Source organism: Malaclemys terrapin, chromosome 5 (genome assembly GCF_027887155.1).
Source record: "Malaclemys terrapin pileata isolate rMalTer1 chromosome 5, rMalTer1.hap1, whole genome shotgun sequence".
Lineage (NCBI taxonomy): Eukaryota > Metazoa > Chordata > Testudines > Emydidae > Malaclemys > Malaclemys terrapin.
In genome coordinates this window covers 52,676,354-52,695,504 of record NC_071509.1, presented here as the reverse complement: position 1 = coordinate 52,695,504, position 19,151 = coordinate 52,676,354, and the positions used below count along the sequence as shown (strand labels likewise).

Here is a 19,151-nt window from a genome sequence, read left to right as displayed (position 1 = left end):
GTAAACCCATTAAAATCCCTGTGCAGAGGGGTGCGTGAGTGCGTATACAGTCTCAGCCTGTCATTACAGTAACAATATAATGCCCTTTCTGAGTCAGGAGTGGTAAAAACATGATGCAGCAGAGCCAGAGAGAGAGAGCGAGAGCGCATGTGCTAATACTGAGCATAGTCCTCAAAAGCGCAATATCCACTTTACCATCTGGGTGCAATTTTAGAGAAGATTAATACCTTATTAATACTTAATTGTTAATGATTATTTATTAAATATGTTTGTACATTACCCAGCACCATGCCTCAGTAGGGGAACCTTGGTCCACCCACTACACCAGTTTCCAGCCCAGGGACCCTATCATCAGCAGCCAAGGTCTGCTCAGTCTCAGCCTTTGTGGTTGTCTCTCTGAGCTTCTTTCCAGTTTTCTTTCCCCAGGCTGTCTTCCCCACCACTCCTCTGGATAAGCCCCTTCTTTCAGGAACAAGATCCTGGACTTTTGCTCTCCCCCCAGGTGTCCTCCTATCCACCTGTCTATGCCCAGAACACAACTGTAGTCTCTCTTCCTTCAGTCCCTCTCTGCTGGCAACTTCCTGGCTTTATACAAGCCTAGCCTGCTCCTGCCCAGCTGGGCTTCATCTTCAATTAGTGCTTCTCAATCAAGCCTGACTCTTCCCCCAGGTGTGGCCTATAAGGTTAATTGGTCCCTTCTGAGCCACCTTATCTCCTTCAGGGCAGGGTGAACAACCCATCACATGACTTGCATCTGAAGAAGTGAGGTTCTTACCCACGAAAGCTTATGCTCCCAATACTTCTGTTAATCTTAAAGGTACCACAGGACCCTCTGTTGCTTTTTACAGATTCAGACTAACACGGCTACCCCTCTGATACTTAACCCATCACAGTAAAGCTTTTGATACTCTCACATGACCTTCTTTTAAGCAAATTAGGGAAATATAGCTTAGATGAACCTACAATAAGATGGGTGCACAACTATTTTTAAAACTGTACCATACAGTAATCAGTGGTTCATAGTCAAGCTGGAAGAGCATATCAAGTGGGGTCCCACAGAGATCTGTCCTGGGTCCCATTCCATTCAATATCTTCATAAATGATTTGAACAGCATAGAGATTACACTTATAAAATTTGTGGACGATACCAAGCTGGGAGGGGTTGAAAGCACTTTGAAGGATAGGATTAGAATTCAAAATGATCTTGACAAATGGCAGACAGAGTCTGAAATAAATAGGATGAAATTCAATAAGGACAAATGCAAAGTACAACACTTAGGAAAGAATAATCATTTGCACAAACACAAAATGGGAAATGACTACCACAAAGAAATACTGTGGAAAAGGATCTGGGGACTACAGTGGATCACAACCTAAATATGAGTCAACAACATAATATTGTTACAAAAAAGCACATATCATTCTTGGCTGTATTAGGAGGAGTATTGCAAGCAAGACATGAGAAGTAATTTTTCTACTCTATTCTGCATTGATTAGGCCTCAACTGGAATACTGTGTCCAGTTCTGGGCACCACACTTTGGGAAAGATGTCAACAAATTGGAGAAAATCCAGAGGAGAGCAACAAAAATGATTAAAGGGCTAGAAAACATGACCTATGAGGGAAGGTTGAAAAAATTGGGTTTGTTTAGTCCGCAGAACAGAAGACTGAGGGGGGACATCATAATCTACAAGTACATACAAAGCTGTTATAAAGAGAAGGGTGATAAATTATTCTCCTTATCCACTAAGGACAGAACAAGAACTAATGGGCTTAAACTGCAACAAGGGAGATTTAGGTTAGACATTAGGAAAAACTTCTTAACTCTAAGGGTAGTTAATCACTGGAACAAATTACCTAGGGAGATTGTGTAATAACTGGATGCTTTTAAAAACAAATTAGACAAACACCTGCCATGGGAAATCAAGATAATACTTGGTCCCGCCTCAGTGCAGGGGACTGGACAAAATGACCTATGAGGTCCCTTCCAATCCTACATTTCTATGATTTCTATGATTCTATAAGGCCAACTATAAGATCATCTCACTGAAGCTAATGTTCCAGACCTTGCACAATCTGGATTCAGGCCAGGACATCAGAACTGAAAACTGTTTTATTGGCACATAGGAATGGTCTCCTCCTATCAATGGATAGCTAACAGATATCCATTCTCATCCTCCTGGACATCTTTGCAGTGTTAAATATTCTTCACAATGAGATACCTCTGTCTCGCCTGAGAGAATTGGCAGGAGTCCAAGGTAATAGTTGGAGTCCTTCCTGGAGAGAGGCACCCAATGAGCAATGACAGGAAACTGAACCTCTACCACTGGATCCCTCACATGTGGGGTTCCACAAGGATCAATTCTCTCTCCAGTCCTTTTCAGCATCTACATGCAACCACTGGATGAACCGGTCAGACAACATGGAGTCAAGTGCCAGCAATACACAGATGACTCACAGCTCTACCTAGCCTTCACTACATACAACCACACCACTACTGCCAGGATGGCCCAGTGCTAGGATCAGCTCAGCTCATGGATGAAAAGTGGCTAGTTGAAGTTGAAACCAGGCCAAGCAGAGGTAATGCAAGTGGACAGAACAAAATATTTGGAGGAGTTTGTACCCATTGTACAGTCTCCTTTGATTGAAGGTTGAAGTTCAGTCCATAGCCTAAGAGTCTTGGATTCCCTGCTGACATGGAGCTCTCACATTGCAACAGCTTCAAGGAATACTTTCTACAGCTCTGATTGGCTAGAAGATTCCTTCCAACTCCATCTCCTCCTGGTGAACAAAGACCTGGCCTCAGGTACTGATGCCTTTGTCACCTGGTGTTTGTATACATGAATGCAATATACATGGGCATGAAACCTTCAGCACTTAGGAAATTCCAACTAATACAAAAAGCTGCAATGCATCGCCTCACAACACAGGCTATGTGAGCACATCACACCTGTTCCTCCACTTTCTACACTGGCTTCCCAGAGAATTTCTAATCAAGTTCAAGATCTCGGTCCTTAACTTCAAAGCATTCCATGATCCGGGCCCAGGATATCAAAAAGATCATCTAAAGCTCCAGGACAAAGACCATGGTTGAAAACTTCACTTCTCTGGCACAATGGAACTCCTTCACCACCTTTCACTCCAAGTGCAAGGCACATTTCTGTTACCTTGTTTTCTCCAATATAAATGCAGGTAGATTTAGTAAAAAAATAAAACCCTATCAAAACAGGCCACTCCACTCCACTCCATATGCTTCTCCCTCTGGGGACAAGGATGAGAGAACTAACAACACATAACAGATGTGTTGTCATGTTGCTTAATGCACTACTGGAGGGTGCTCATGAACTGTAGTGATGAGCATGGTATAAAAACCTGTATACAGCAGAAGCCCTAGCACTTATATATCTGGAGAAAAAGCCATCCTACTATATTTCAATGAATGACAGTTGTTTTTAGACCATTTTCTGAGAATTCCATTGTGAGCCCTTGAGGCTGTTTTTTGCTAAAAATAAAACTTTTAGGCATAGAGAATAGAGAAAGCAGCTTTTGTTCTCCTTCCCACTAAACTAGGGAGCAGAAACATTTTCTTCCCCTTGCAGTATGTTGCTGATCAGCTTTAATCACATTTGAAGGTGCTGCTGTGATTAGACATATATACCCAGAGACTATGATTTGGAGTGCCATAAAACACAGCTAGCTTGCCATCTCACCATAAGGATCACATTGCTTCAGTACAAGTGCTGACCATGCTAGTCTGTAACATCTTCATTGCTGTTACACTAGGAAAATTCAAATGTGTAGTGGACCTTTACGTTGTTATACACACACTGTAGAAAATGAAGGGAGACAAAGCAAGACATAGCTTCTGATTCTCTCCTGGAATCAGGTATAGTTGAATTGGTGCATGCCAAGGGAATCATGAAAAAATAGGGTTCCACCCTAGTCAGAATTTGGCTGCAGTGAAAAGAATCTTGTGGCTGAGAGAACAAAGATTAGTTATGCTGTGCGTACTTTCCACATAAGCTATACTAGCACTACCCTCACATGTTCACACACAGTCTGGAGAATATCATCTGTTCATGAGGTGAAATATTTTATATGCTTCTCAGATAGGCAGTAGTTTAAAACAAGCAAAAGAAAGTATTTTTTTCACACAACGCACAGTCAACCTGTGGAACTCCTTGCTAGAGGATGTAGTGAAGGCCAAGACTATAACAGGGTTCAAAAAAGAACTAGATAAGTTCATGGAGGATAGGTCCACCAATGGCTATTAGCCAGGATAGGTAGGGATGGTGTCCCTAGCCTCTATTTGCCAGAAGCTGGGAATGGGCAACGGGGGATGGATCACTAGATGGTTACCTGTTTTGTTCATTCCTACCTGTTCTGTTCATACACCTGGCATTGGCCACTGTCGGAAGACAGGATACTGGGCTAGATGGACCTTTATGTCCCAGTATGGTCATTGTTATGTGGCATTTAATGTATTTGCCTCTTTGAATGATGAAGATATATGATGTTAAATGTGGGTTTCGAAATTCAACTTTTCTTTTGAACTAATATAATAGCTTTTTCTTCAGAATTTATAATTACCTCACTAAGGCCCAGTCCTGCAAGGTGCAGAGTGCCCTCAATTCTCATTGGGCCCCTCACATTCTTTTCCTAACCCCAGACTAAACGGTGTGTAATAAAGCAGGTGTAGTGTATTTAGTCTTAAATCATTTTTGCAGGGTAAACTTGACAAACATAGCTCTCTTTCACGCTCCCTCCTTTGTCCCCCCTCCATCCCTTCAGGAAGTGGTGTTTTTAACATTCGTTGCTTTGAATGGATGATAAGAACAGGTCCAAACCACTATCATATGGCTCGACACACATATATTGCTTAGGGGAAAACTGACGCCAGTGGTCTGGTCTTGAGGAGGTAAATTGGATTACTCTTTTCTTTCTAAAAAGAAAAGTGCCATGGTTGTGATCAGTACACATGACTATCATATGCATATGAAGCCTACGCAATGGCTGTAATAATTCATAACATGATTAAAGGAAGATTTGTTTTAAAAGCAATTTAGGACAACATCACAGGGCTTTTGTGAAAATATGTGGCCTATATCATCAGTGTATTTGCCCGGCAGAAACATGCTTACTGAAATTGCAATACAGGAAAAAAAAACCTCAGAGCCCAGGCTTTCCTGCAGCTAGAGCAAGGCACTGGGCAGTTTAGTTATCAACAATATCTTTCCTGCTTGCAGGGCTATTATATTATTTAAACTCAATAGAAAAATAAAAATATAAGACACACCTCAGAATCATAGGCTTGTGAAACAGCCTTACAGAGCAGCAATTAAAAACTGTGGGGTACCAAGAGCCACCTGCCAAGCAAACCTATTTGTTTAACTCCTGCTCTCCTAGCTAAGTCCACACAGAAGATACAGGGTTAGTGGCTTTTCTTTTTACTGACCAGTTTGGTGTGGGGTGCTGTTTGCAAAGAATAACTCACCCCTGAGCTGTGACTGGCCAGTACACCCACCACAGATAAATTCAGGCCTGTATGTACAATTGTTAGAACACTATTCCATCTGCAGCTAAGCTGCCTGCATATCCATACAGTGTGCAGCAGAGCCTTCCTTCACTTCACACTTTGAGCGTTGAGAAAAGCCTGTGCAACATGTACTGCCCACGTGAACTATATTGGGCTAGATTCTCTGCAGAACCAGATAATACTAGATATTAGATATTATGGTCTATGTAATACTTAGTCCTGCCATGAATGCAGGGGACTGGACTAGATGACCTCTCAAGGTCCTTTCCAGTCCCATGATTCTATGATTCAACACTAGGCCCAGGGGAAAAACGGGTAGGGGGTTGTCAGGGAACCAGTTATCACTGCCTGGTTATTGCTGCTGGTGCTAGCACAGCCGTTCTCAAACTGTGGGTCAGGACCCCAAAGTGGGTTGCAACCCATTTTAATGGGGTTGCCAGGACTGGCTTAGACTTGCTGGGGCCTGGGACCAAAGCCAAAGCCTGAGCCCCACCACCCAGGGCCGGAGACAAAGCCTGAAGGCTTCAGGTCTGGGCAGTGGGGTTCAGGTTGCAGCCCCCTGTCTGGGGCTGAAGCCCTTGGGCTTCGACTTTGGCCTCCCCAAATGGGGTGGTGGGGCTCGAGCTTTGGCTTTGGCCCCTCCAACCTGGGGTGGTTGAGCTCAGGCAAGCTCAGGCTTTGGTCCCCGCTCCTGTGGTCATGTAGTAATTTTTGTTGTCAGAAGGGGGTCGGAGTGCAATGAAGTTTGAGAACCCCTACTCTAGCTCAGTGTGACAGAGAAGCTGCTCTAAATTGTACCACTAACACAGGGGCCTTTATATAGGGTTGCCATGTGTCCAGTTTTTGACCGGAATGCTGGTCGAAAAGGGATCCTGGCAGCTCCAGTTGGCACTGCTGCTGGGCCGTTAAAAGTCTGGTTGGCGGTGCAGCAAGGGCCCCGGGCTAAGGCAGACTCCCTGCCTGCCCTAGCTCCGCACGGCTCCCAGAAGCAGCCACCAGGTCTCTGCAGCCCCTAGATGCACGGGCGGCCAGGGAGGCGCCACATGCTGCCCCAGCCCCAAGGGCTGGCTCTGCAGCTCCAATTGGCTGGGAACTGCGACCAATGGGAGCTGCAGGGTCGGTGCCTGTGGTGTGAGGGCAGCGTGCGGAGCCTCCTTGGCTGTCCATGCATCTAGGGGCTGTAGGGACCTACTGGCCGTTTCCTGTGAGCTGCAGCAATCGCTGCCAGGATCCTGCACTCTGAACTCCCTCCTGCACACAAACTCCCTCCCTGAGCTTGCACTCCCCCACCCCCCGCCCCAGCCTCCTCCTGCACCCCAACCCCTCATCCCTGGCCACAACCCAAAGCCCACACCCCCAGCCAGAGCCCTCACCCCCCCACACATACCCCAACCCCCTGCCTGTAGCCCTCTCCTGCACTCCAAGCCTCTCATCCGGGCCCTACCACAGTGCCCACACCTCCTCCCGCACTCTGAACCACTTGGCTCCAGCCTGGAGCCCCCTCCTGCACCCTGAACCCCTGATTTTGGCCCCACCCAGAGCCCATACCCCCAGACCAGAACCCATACCCCTCCACACCCCAGAGCCCACCCCCCCATCCGGAGCCCTCCCGTCCTTCCCGCACCCCAACCCAGTGGCCCAGCCCAGTGAAAGTGAGAGAGGGTGGGGGAGAGCGTGCAATGGAGGGAGAGGGGATGGAGTGAGCAGGGGGGGGCCTCAGAGATGGGGCAGGGGCAGGGCAGGGTTGTTCGGTTTTGTGGGATTAGAAACCCTACCTTGATAGCCTCAGGGCCAAGGAAGGACTGGAGTAGTACAGCTCTGCTCCACCTTGCCCCTTCACACCACTTTCCTCCTCAACATGTCCTCAGCTCAATATTTTCATTTCAGAATGAAAGACGTTGAAATTTTGAATCGGTTCAAGATGTTGACAGTTTAACCCTGAATTGGAAGCATAAGAGTGACCATTTGCAGTTTATTTTTCAGTACCTCCGTGGGCGGGAAGGGTGTGCTGTCCCTAGGCTCCCGACACCCAGGGCTGGCTCCAGGCACAAGTGAAGGAAGCAGGTGCCTGGGGCGGCCCATAGAAAGGGGCGGCCCTCCCTCCGTTATTGGGGCGGCACATCCGGGTCTTCGGCAGCAATTCGGCGGCGGGTCCTTCACTCCCTCTCTTTCTCTTTGGCGGCACTTTGGCAGCAGCTCAATCATTGTTGTTGTTTTTTCTTCGCCGCTTGGGGCAGCAAAAAAGCTGGAGCCGGCCCTGCCGACACCCATACACCCCAAAAATCCACCAAACACCAGCACCCACATAACCAGCATGGAGAGTGGAAGGCTGAGAGGAGAATGTGGCCGCACTCCCTCAGCAGGGCAGCAAATCAAGAGCTAGAACCCTGTGTTCTGCAATATGGGAATATTTCAGACTCCTGGAGAGCTTGGCAGCTATACAGGGAGCCCCACTAGCAGATGGTCAGCAGACAGCCACAGAACATGTAAGATCTGCCCAGAAGCCCTGTGTAATGAAAAGCGCAGCTAAGGAGTTATAAACCGCAATGGTCAATGAGACAAACACCAGCTCGAAATCCAGTACCTCTCCCCAATGACTGATGTGGCAGAGGAACAGTTCAACATCCACAGCCCCATGACACAACTCCTAGTTGAAGCATAAGTGGTGTGCAAAGCCTTTTACAGGTCTTCCACACTGCGGTGAATTTCCCCTAAAACCCACAAGAAGACAGTCAGACATGCAGTGTAACCTACCATAGCCCAAAGTCCCAAGCACGATCATAAACACAGCAGTAGTTTACCCTCTGTGACACACCTGTCAAGTACACCAATCACACACACTATCCCGTATTTATGGGTACACTCATCCAATCATAGAACACCACATGGCAACATGTGATAAAACTCAGCTGCCAATCTACAGTTAGAATGGCAATGTGGGTTGGGGTTTTTTTGGGTTTTTTTGCAACATTTAAAAAAAATCAAAATAAAAACATGAAAAATTATATTGAAATTTTAATTTTAATTTTTGATGAAAAATTGGGAAATTTAAATATTTACATGATGCATTTCACTTTCTTCACAATTTTTACAATATTTGTCATTCAAAACATTTTGACTAGCTGTAATGTATGTTATTATAATACATTAATTAGACAACTGGTGAATAATATGCAACACCATAAATCAGAGTGTTGAAGGAGAAGGGAAGAGATAATTTCCATGTAGCACCTTCTACATCCTGATTTGCTGGGCCACTTATTTACCTTAATTACTTCTAAGGTGCTGTTAGAATGTTTTTAATGCATAAACATACATAAGTTCCTAATTGCATAGTCACTAGAGCTGCCTGGAGGATGACAATTCTGTTTTGCAGCAACTTTCAGGGTTTCAAAATTTGTTTTAATTTCACCTCAGAACAAAGACAAACCCTTTTGCATGTTTTCATGAAAATGGAATTGTGCTGAAATGTCTATTTTTGTATTTGAAGGTGCATTGGTGGGGTTATTCCATAGCCTGGTGGTTGGGGCTCTACCCTACAACTTAGATGATCCCAGTTCAAGTCTCAGTCAGCAAAGTTTTTCATCTGGGATCATTCTGAGTAAAGATTTGAACACAACACTTCTACCTTCTAAGCCAGTACCTAAACTGTCAGGCTATAGAGTCTGAGCTCCTCTTGTATTCCTTTCCCTCGCCCCCCGAAAATGAAAACTTAGTTGAAACTGATCTGTCACCACAAAATATGTTGGTTTTGATAGTCACACAATAAAACACATTTATCTGAGCTGAGAGAATAATTCACAGTGAATAATTTATTTGAGTAAATTACAGTATACTCCCATTTATCGGAAACCCTATTTTGTGAACCTCTGCATTATCCAAACTCCCGATTATCCAGCTCAAATCCGTACCCTTGGGAGTATACTGTAGTCTCTTTTTTCTGCTTTTGGATTCTCTGCAACTAGATCATGTATCTCCACAGACGTATTTGTTATTCATATTTATTCCATGAGCATCTTTGCAAGGGTATGTCTACAATGCAAAAATATCCTGTGGCAGCTAGTCTCAGAGCCTGGGTCAACTGATTCAGGCTTGCGGAACTCACGAGAAGGGGCTAAAAATAGCTCACACTGAGGGGGTAGGTTTAAAGCCTGGGGTCCCCCTGAGCCCAAATGTCTACCCTGTTATTTTGAGCTCCATAGTATGAATCCTGCAAGCCCGAGTCAGTTGACTTGGGCTCTGAGACTCACTGCTAGTTTTCCCCCCTCCCATATAGAAGTACTCTAACTGTTTTACTGAATGGCTTGATTTTGAATATTCAAAATATGAGCTGTGTTAGATCGCATGATGTTTCTATTCCATAACTGGCAGAGCCTGCAAGCATCTCCAGCATGAAAATCTACATGTGCAAACTTAAAATGTGAATTCTGCCAACACTAATGCATAGAAGTCTGAAATTTGCTTTCCATAAACACTCATTCCAGCAGAATTTGTTCACATGCACACGTCAGCTAAGAGAACACAAAAAAAGGGGCACGAGCAAAGGAAAAGTACATTCATTTAAAAATATGACTGAATATTCAAAGAAATTGTTTGCTCAGCTCTATTATTTATGAATGGCCCATCAGGTAATTAATGCAGTTTAATTGTCATCTAAACTTTCATGTACTTGAATAACAAAAGGAACTAAGTTGAAGAAGCAGCTATTAATTCATGCTAGTTGGCAAGTCCCAGGGTTCTTCTAGTTACTATGAATAGTGCCATCTGGGGAATTTCCGGCCCCCGGGCTCTGCAGAGGCAGCAGTGACAAGAACCGGAGCCTCCACCATCTGTTGCTATAGGCAGCCCACTGCTCTGAAAGCTTTCTTATGCACTGGAGACACAGTAGGCCTGCATATCATCCCCACAACTGGAGGCGGGAGAAGTTGGTTGGCTCCACAAAAGGTCAGCAGAATGGGTGTACAAGAACATGAGGCCCTAGTCCCTCTTGCTATTTGTTGGAAGGGGGGAAAAGGAGTTCAGGAGAGTCCCAGACTGACAATAGGATTGAATGATAGTTGCATTCACAGTAAGAGCTGAGTAGTTGGAGTCCAGCTATCATCTGAATATTAGGACCTCTGAATATGAATAGTACTTAAACCTGGCTATCTGCTCAGAAGTCCACCTCGGTCTCTACATAGATTCTGTTGCTGATATGGGCCCTTCAGCAGTTCTTCTTAGCATATGCACTACGTGCCTCAGGTGCCACATGGCCAGGATTCATCACCAAATTTGAGCCACTCATTGGATCATTTGCTTCCCTGGGTGGGGTCAGGTACTGAGGGGGAGTGTGACATGAATGCTGAGCCATACCCCCGCCCCCCCCGTCCTTTCAGCAGTTATTTTGTGTGCAACTTATTTTATGTTAGAAAAAGCTTTATAGTTCACACTGAAAAAAACTATTGTGCTTTGCTTTATTCAAGCCAGGAAATTGAGCACTCTGGCTAAAGCCTTGCCTACACTCCCTCCCTGGCAAAATGGGTGGGATGCCATCCCACTGAAGTAATCACGTGCCCAAAGAATTATATTGTCAAAAAAAAAGTATCTATAGAACACTTTTAGTGGAGAGCAGCTGGGCCCTGGTCCTCCAACAGATGCCGCATAGAAGGACCCCTGCATTCACTTGGCACCCCAGCAACTTCGCTAAGGGTGCGTGTAGGAGCATGGGTCAGGCGCTGAGTCTCCATTGTTACATGTGCTGTGGGGTATTTGTCCCCTTCCATGACTGTTGCTTTAACAACATCGTGAATTTCAAAGCGCACATCGATTTGAATGTAAAATGGAAACTTTACAGAGTTGTTTCATAGTTAGGCAACTCAGAATCCACTGGTTGATGACTGTTTCTGCATTCCTGAGCAAAGCTCAGTCCCCACAATATTTGCAGGAAGCGAACACAACAGGGATACAAGCGCACAAAGTAGAGTTGATTAAAAAAAACTAAAATTGGGGACAACTTTTAGCTCTGCTCTGAATTTGATTTATTAATAGTACTTTTATGGGAAGAAAACCAACCAAACCCCAAAACAGTTATATTTACATCTGGTAATTCATGTTTTCGGTAGGTCTAACTTTGCCTTTAGATGTCCCAAGGGGCTGCCCACCAGCTGGGAATGGACAGAGCTCAGCTCACTTTGGTCACCACTTCCACAACAACCCTTCTTGCCCCAACAAACTTCTGTGTCGGGTGCAGGATGTAATATAGGAGGGCCTATGCAGACTCCCCAAAGCCAGAGGAATCCTCCGCTGGGGAGATGCATCTGGCTTCCAGTCCCCGTGTACACTTGGGCAGCACAAATGGAATGAACAAGCTAGAAAGAGGGTTCGTCTCCTACTGTTAATTGAATGTGAAATTCTCTTTGAACACAATAGGAGAGCCCTGCTGCAGATCAATAGGAGAGCCCTGCTGCAGAGCGAGGGTATATAGCTCTTAAATCTTTTTGAGTTGTGTATTATTACAGGGGTGTCCCCTTCAGATAAGTTCTGGTCTGACACCTAACAAGTGAAAGTATCTGGCCTTAGCTAGTGTCACTGCCATGAAGTTCTGGAATAACCAATTCAAATAAGTGAAGGCTGATAATCTGTTTGTCAGTGGTATTCCAAGTGGCTAAAGATAGGTATTTTAATAGAGTTAAACCTGTACAAAAGAACAAACTTACTAGGCAACCTCCCTTCATAGGAGGCCATCCCAAAATATCACCATACGCCCCAATTACAATTCTTCTTCTTCTTCAATAGGTGGCCACCTCTGATAAACAGCCCTAGACAGGTCATCTGAGACAGCTTGTTGTGCAGCTCACGAAACCATACATGTGCAGCCATTCCTTGCTGCTGCCAAGTCTCAAATAGATACATCACTAGGAACATTTGGGTTTTTAGTTGTTTGTTTGTTTCCTTTCTGCATCTGGGTTAAATGTTGTTGTAGTCTACATGCTACCAAGACTTTTACTATATATATACTATACAGAGAGAGAGAGAGAGAGAGAGAGAGAGAGAGAGGAAATTACATGCTGTATCTGCATCTTAGCAATGTGAGAGTAAGGTGAATTTAATCAATTAACAGAGCCACATACACTATTGCAGCTATTGTTAATATTCAAATAATTGCACATTCAAGCAACCAGGTCTGTTTGGCTCACCCTGCTGTCTCTACAGACCATGAGAGCCCTCGATCAAGATCAGGACAGAGACAGAAAATTCAGTCACTGGATGATAGTCTCTGCTAACTGATTAAATCAGCTCTAACGTTTGGCTGGCAGATAATAGTTACCATTAAAATAGTGCTCTATTGATGAAAAAAATTAAGAAATTCGGAAGATATCTGCACTAAATATTTCTGATAACTTAGCTTTTGGTTACAAGCTTTATACAATTGTGGACTTATATCTAAAGAATGATAGGAAACTGAGGGTCAACTGCAACCATTGATATACTGAAAGATTTTCTCGAAACCACAGTAGAGCTGCAGAGTAGGTTTTCACAGCAGTGCTACTATTTCCAGATTTTAAAGTTAGGTGATTTGAAATCTATTAAATTTCTTAATTTCTTTCTTGAGACAACTGTGGATGCTTTTGCTCATTTAACAACTATATCATTGTCCAAGGAGGGGGAAATTTGCTACATTCTCAATGGAAGATGAGCAAAATTTTGCTCTAGCCTAGTTTCATCATATCAAATAGCAAAACTACAATGTCGGGGGGCGGGGGGGAAACTGCTCCATATAACTTCACTATTACCATTTGTTTGATCTTGTGGCAAGGTTATATTCTGTAGTGCGATTAAGAACATTCATTCCTGATTAGTACTGTATGACCTGGTGTCTTGGTCAGGAGCATTCCATGACCATTAGCTGCAAAGGTCTAAATTTACTAAGGGCCCATATTTTATAGTGGGGAGAAAAATGAGGCCATAACTAGAAAACTTGAGAGAATGTAGGAATCATCAGTGCTGAGACAGTTTTTCCCTCCCAGTTGTTTAGCCTGCCCTCAGTTTAGCTACTAGTCCTCAGCTTTCATGCCTTCTGTCTCCATTACAGGCCCTATTCCCCTTCACCAGTGTCTTTTTAAGGCCAGCATAATTTATTGATTTCTTTTCTTGCCCTAAAATCTACACTTGGCTGATAGATCTTGCAAGCAGATTGGTCTTGTTTTGTCTGATTAATATAAAATAGTACTCTGTTAATGGTGCTAGTTGGATGCATCAGTGGTTTCTTAGGGATACTAGTGCTGGCTGATTTTTAGTATTCAGGACACCTGGACTAACTGAACTGCCTTTATCCCTGAATTTTGAATATTTCCCCTCCTACCAAGAGCTCCCTATAAAACTCAGAGGTCATTTCCAGCTACGCTTGGTCATCGGTACTCGTTCTTCATCAGTCCCCACCCTTTCACTAGAGAGTGCTCACGGCCTTTACTATCACCCTGGTCAATACTAAATTGTCTCTCCCTTCTGTGATTGGGTTGGAGGTCATATGGCTGGTGGTATGGATGCACATGTAGAATATTTCTCAGTGCCTCCATACACACTGCAACACTTTCAAGGTCTTTCATTCTTGTTACCTTCCATGCAAGCTATAGTCATTTTGTTCTCTCTTTAATTGGCAGGGGAGAAGGCTGAAGGATCAGTCCTAGTGTTCAATAGCAGACTGGTATTTTCCATGTTTCCAGCCAAATTAATGTTACAAGTGAGATTCCCAAAGTTTGGTCACATGGTGGTGACTCTTCCTCCTTATTTCCAGTTGCATTAAATGATAAAAACCACATTAAACACTTTCCTAATATCACTTTCCACGTAAGCAATTGCTATAGCTGACACAGGAAAGTTATTCAATCACCAGTGGGAAGGGAATTCGTTCATGTGATCGTGGATAGTAGGGGAGGTGGTAAATGCTGAAGTCTCCAGAATATGAACATAATCTGGCTGATTTTCTACATTGGACAAAGAGCCTTGACACAATAGTCTAGGCTCTTTTTCAAAAATACAAATTAATGATACATTAAGCCCAGAAATACGTGAATTACCTCTGCAACATAATTAGAGCTGCACTGTAATAATTTATAAATATTGTACATTGATCTGATTATTGGGATGTTTACTGCATAAATTGGTTGGTTTACTTTAGTAGTAGGGTTGGTAGGAAAAACAACCCAGAAGGGAAGCAATGGCTCAGGATCAGACACCCCTTGGTAATCACTTAAGTGTTAAGAGGCAATGCCTGAACTATTAGCTTTACAAATTCTACATCTTGAATCCAACAATATTCTATCTCCTGGCTGGATTCAAGATCACTCCCAGAGAAGTAAAGGTATGAGGCCTGGCACCTGTGGGGATGCACTCAAGAGACCAGATGGGTCACAGAGTTGCAGCTGGTTCTATAACCATGACTAAGGTTAAGATTTCATCGTGGGTATTTTTAGTAAAAAAGTCAGGGACAGGTCACAGGCAATAAACAAAATTTCACAGAAGCCCATGACTTGTCCCTGACTTTTACTAAAAATACCCAGGTGGGAAGGGACTAACAGTCCGAACCCTGGTGCCAAGGGCTACCTCTGGCAGCTGCTCCAGTCCCAGCCGCTGCTCCAGCGGCCTTGAGGACTAACTCACCCCCAGCCACAGCTCCAGCTGTGGGGGCTGCTTCAGCTCCGGCCACTGTTCCAGCTGACAAGGTCCTGCTCTAGTCCTGGCTGCTGACCCAGCCCTGGTGGTTGACCCAGCCCCAACTACTGCTCTGGCCACTGGGGACTGACCCAGCTTTGGCCGCTGCTCCAGGTCCAGCCGCTGCTCGTCATCAGGGCTGCTCTGGCCCCAGATACTGCTCCAACCGTTGGGGATTGACCCAGCCCTGGGGACTGACCAAGCTCTGGCCGCTGCTCCAGCTACCAGGGCTGCTACAGTTCCAGAGACTGACCCAGCCCCCAGGATTGACCCAGCCCCAGCTGTTGGGGTCTGACCCAACTCTGGGGACTGACCCAGACCCAGCCCTAGCCACTGTTCTAGCCCCGGCTCCTATGGCCAGGGCTGAAGCCGAAGAAGTCACAGAGATCGTTAAAGTTATGGAATCTGTGATTTCAGTGAAAAAAATCATATTCTGAACCATGACAGCCTGCACTAACCCGTGTTGAACATGAATCACAGTTACAAGTTACAACTTGTTTTCCATCCCAGACCCCACAAAACATATTGTCTCCACTTCCTGGCTCATTATAACAGACAGCCCATTATGCATAATTTTGTAACATTAATAATACCACTGATCAGTGAGGTAACAAAATGATGAATCATAATGATTTCACTAAAATATGAAATGGAAGTAAATTAAAACTTATTTCTATATCACATGTCCCCCAACACTTTGGTTTAAGGGATCATTCAGCTCATAAATACCTTGCTAAATTGGGGCCTAAGCATGTGCTTAAATGGTACTACTCACAGCAGCATACTTCTAAACTTATTGCAACATTTTGACATTTTATCTCAACTTTAAATTACTCAGACCAATAAAACATGTATTGTGGACCAATTCTTTAGCAGCAAAATACTTCCACTCATGGATACCAAAACAACCCTGCGTGCACAGATTCTTAAAGTTTTTCACATGCTGATCTAATCTATTTATACGTATAGAGGTCTCCAGAGAAGCATCAATAGATTGTTAGTGTCATAGTACACATTTTCAAAAATATTTCAGAATTCCAAACTTTGCCTCTGCAGATTCAGATACCATGGTTTTGCATCCACCCAAGACTTTATTAAGATTTATAACTAAAAGAAATATTACATTTTAAGATATTACACATCAGTAGCATAGGAATGTGTATTTACATTTTTATTTGAACTCTTTAGAACTACAATTCTACAACTGGACAACATATCCAAGTGTTTCATAAACTTTCAAACACATACATTATTTATACATATGGTTTTTGCATCTCTCTCTCTCTATATATAAAAATATTTTTGTGACTCAAGGACTGAGACTAGTCAAAATGACATTATTGCTACATTTCCATATTTACAAAAAAATGCATAAAACCATTTAAAACATCAAGTCACTGCAAAATAAGTTTCAAAAAACCCAAATTACAAAAATATAAATTTAAAGAATATTTGAGACCAAAAATTCTTTCAGCTAAGTGCCCGCAAAGTACCGAGACACCTACAATTATACCAACTAGACTGTCTACAATAGCTCTGAAAGCCAGCACACTACAAAAGAATTTTCATAGCATTGAATCAATAATGCTCAACAACAAGTATGATATGCATAAGTGTGCCCCCAAACAACTGGCTAACTTTAGAAAGGTGCAACAGCATAGATAGGTCCAGTGCAAATGGCTATTTTAAGATTGGTTAACAAATTTCTAAAACTATATACCAAATACATGGTTGTATAAAATAAAGTATGAAAACGTGTGGTATTAAAATTATAATACCAGTGTGTGCATTTACAGCTATCTTGTTTTGGGCAGTTAGTTACACATAAAAAGTAAATGTAAACTCAAAACAACGAGACTGACTGGTATGTTGAATATAAATAACAGAGTGCTTAAGTGCAGGCGCATTGTAAATAAATAGGTACTTAAGTAGTACTGCCTCCTACATGCTTCTTTCAATGTTTTTGCTGATTTATACTTGACAGGAATATAGGAAGAGACGAACTAGCAGTATTCGTGCTGGAAAAAATGGTTGTTTCGGACACTTAAGCAGAGTCTTGGGCTCAGAGCTAGTATTTTTAAAAAACATATTGTAACCCAACATCTACATATCTGTAAAATAAGGCTGAAGCTATATTTTGTGTTCTGCTACATTAAGATCCAATGTTTCCCAATTAATAATCTTTTCCTCTTATTAATTTTACCATCATATAATATTCAGCTGGAAAGAGAAAGGGACTGAGAACAAAGCCTTTCCAAGTTACGGTACGTGGGCCCATCTGTGGGAAATTTACACTTGTGTATGAACACAAGGGGCCCTCTGGAAAAAAGAATTCTTTGACTGTGCTCTTTTTTTAAAATAAGGTGAAAAATTAACTGCCTGTCCTTAAGGTATGTGGATCCTACTATAAACATCTCCTCTGTACCCAGATCAAACTACTACAGCTATGGAAAGAGATTATTCTCTTACACATTTTTTGTCCATTTTTAAGATACAAATATTAGCCAAGCATGTACTTCTCCCCTTCCACCCTGCAACACCACCCTCTTTGCTTGGAATGAAAACTGTGTGAAACATGGGCTGGAACATGAGTAAAGCTAAGATTATGTCACGGCGGTCACAGAAGTAATGGATTCTGTGTCTTCCAGAGACCTTCGTGACATTTCCCTTCAGCCCTGGGGTGAGCAGGGCTGGAGATGTCAGCCAGCTGGGCCCCTGGAACTCTAAACCACAGCTCTCAGTTTCTGTGGGTGGTGAGGGCCCCTGCAACTCTCAGCAGCTGCTGGTGTCAGGAATTCCCAGAGCTCCAAGCCTCTGACCCTGGAGCGCCGAGTCACTGTGGGAGGCAGAAGGACCCTGGAGCTCTGAGCCACTGTGGGCGCCAAGGGGCCCCAGAGCTGTCAGCTGAAGCAGTGGGTGCTGGACCCCGCTTTCCCCAACCTGAAGCAGGGCTTGGGCTCTCATCCCCCTGTCACCCCATTTTGTCAGAGTTATTTTGAATAAAAGTCAGGGACAGGTCATGGGCTTCTGTGAATTTGCACATGACCTGTTCCTGACTTTTACCAAAAATACCCATGACAGAATCTTAAACTTAGACATGATGGAAGGGGAGAGAAGCTCCACAATGCTCTCCTTCCCCAGGTGTCTGGAAAGCCCTCCCTAATTGCAGAGTCCTTCAGTGGTCTAGGGGATGCACAGGCTGAGGTGTTTGGGGGGTTGGGGGGGGGGAGATGTTATTCTGCTCACTCCCACCCCTCTCCATGTCCACATGGTACCCTCTTCTGATGGCATCCAATTCAGAACACCTGCTTATGACATTTGTAGGGTTTTAGACTTGGCCACTTGCAAGCAGCTATTTGTATGTGTGTATGTATTTATTTATTTCAGAAATGTAGCAAAAAATCCCCAACAACCAAGCAATCAGAAAATGACTATTAGCTTTCCAGGCACAGATCTAGAGATGGCCTGTTTAATAGTTGGTTTGGTTTGTATTCATCTAGCTCCAGATCCAGGTTTAAGATTTAGATTTTTGTTTATATGACTCCCTACTGCAAAAACATACAATATAGCAAAGTATATACAGCTTCAGTCAACACTGCAACAATGGCTGTGGTGGATGGACTAAGTTTACGTGTAATGGTGCGTGGTAAAGGACAGTATTATAGCAATGTTCAGACTACCTTGGTAGTGAGTAAAGTAAGGCAAATCATTAATGTCTACTCTCTCTCATCCCCTGCAGAATAAGAGTGCCTAATCCATCTGGGCTGCCTATTTTCCAGATGTCCCTCTCCTCTTTCACGCATCTTCGCGTACCAGAAGGGGCTGAGTAGATGATGCGCTGCTGCCCACAGAATTAATCCTCACTGAGTGATCTGCAGCATTTCCTTGATGGGGTGAAAAGTTTGAGTAAGCCTGGAGAAGACAGA

General features: G+C 43.7%; 1 protein-coding gene and 1 long non-coding RNA gene across 2 annotated transcripts in view; one reads left to right on the top strand and one right to left on the bottom strand.

Moving 5' to 3' along the window:
• LOC128838558 (uncharacterized) overlaps positions 1-19,055 on the top strand; it is a 43,125-nt gene extending 24,070 nt beyond the window's left edge. The window contains exon 4 of the long non-coding RNA XR_008445199.1: positions 18,965-19,055. This is a non-coding gene — a long non-coding RNA (uncharacterized LOC128838558). The remainder of the gene's footprint in view (positions 1-18,964) is intronic.
• KIT (KIT proto-oncogene, receptor tyrosine kinase) overlaps positions 16,382-19,151 on the bottom strand; it is a 74,387-nt gene continuing 71,617 nt past the window's right edge. The window contains exon 21 of the mRNA XM_054030840.1: positions 16,382-19,137. Coding sequence (XP_053886815.1) covers positions 19,021-19,137 — 117 coding nt within the window. The 3' untranslated portion in view covers positions 16,382-19,020. The remainder of the gene's footprint in view (positions 19,138-19,151) is intronic.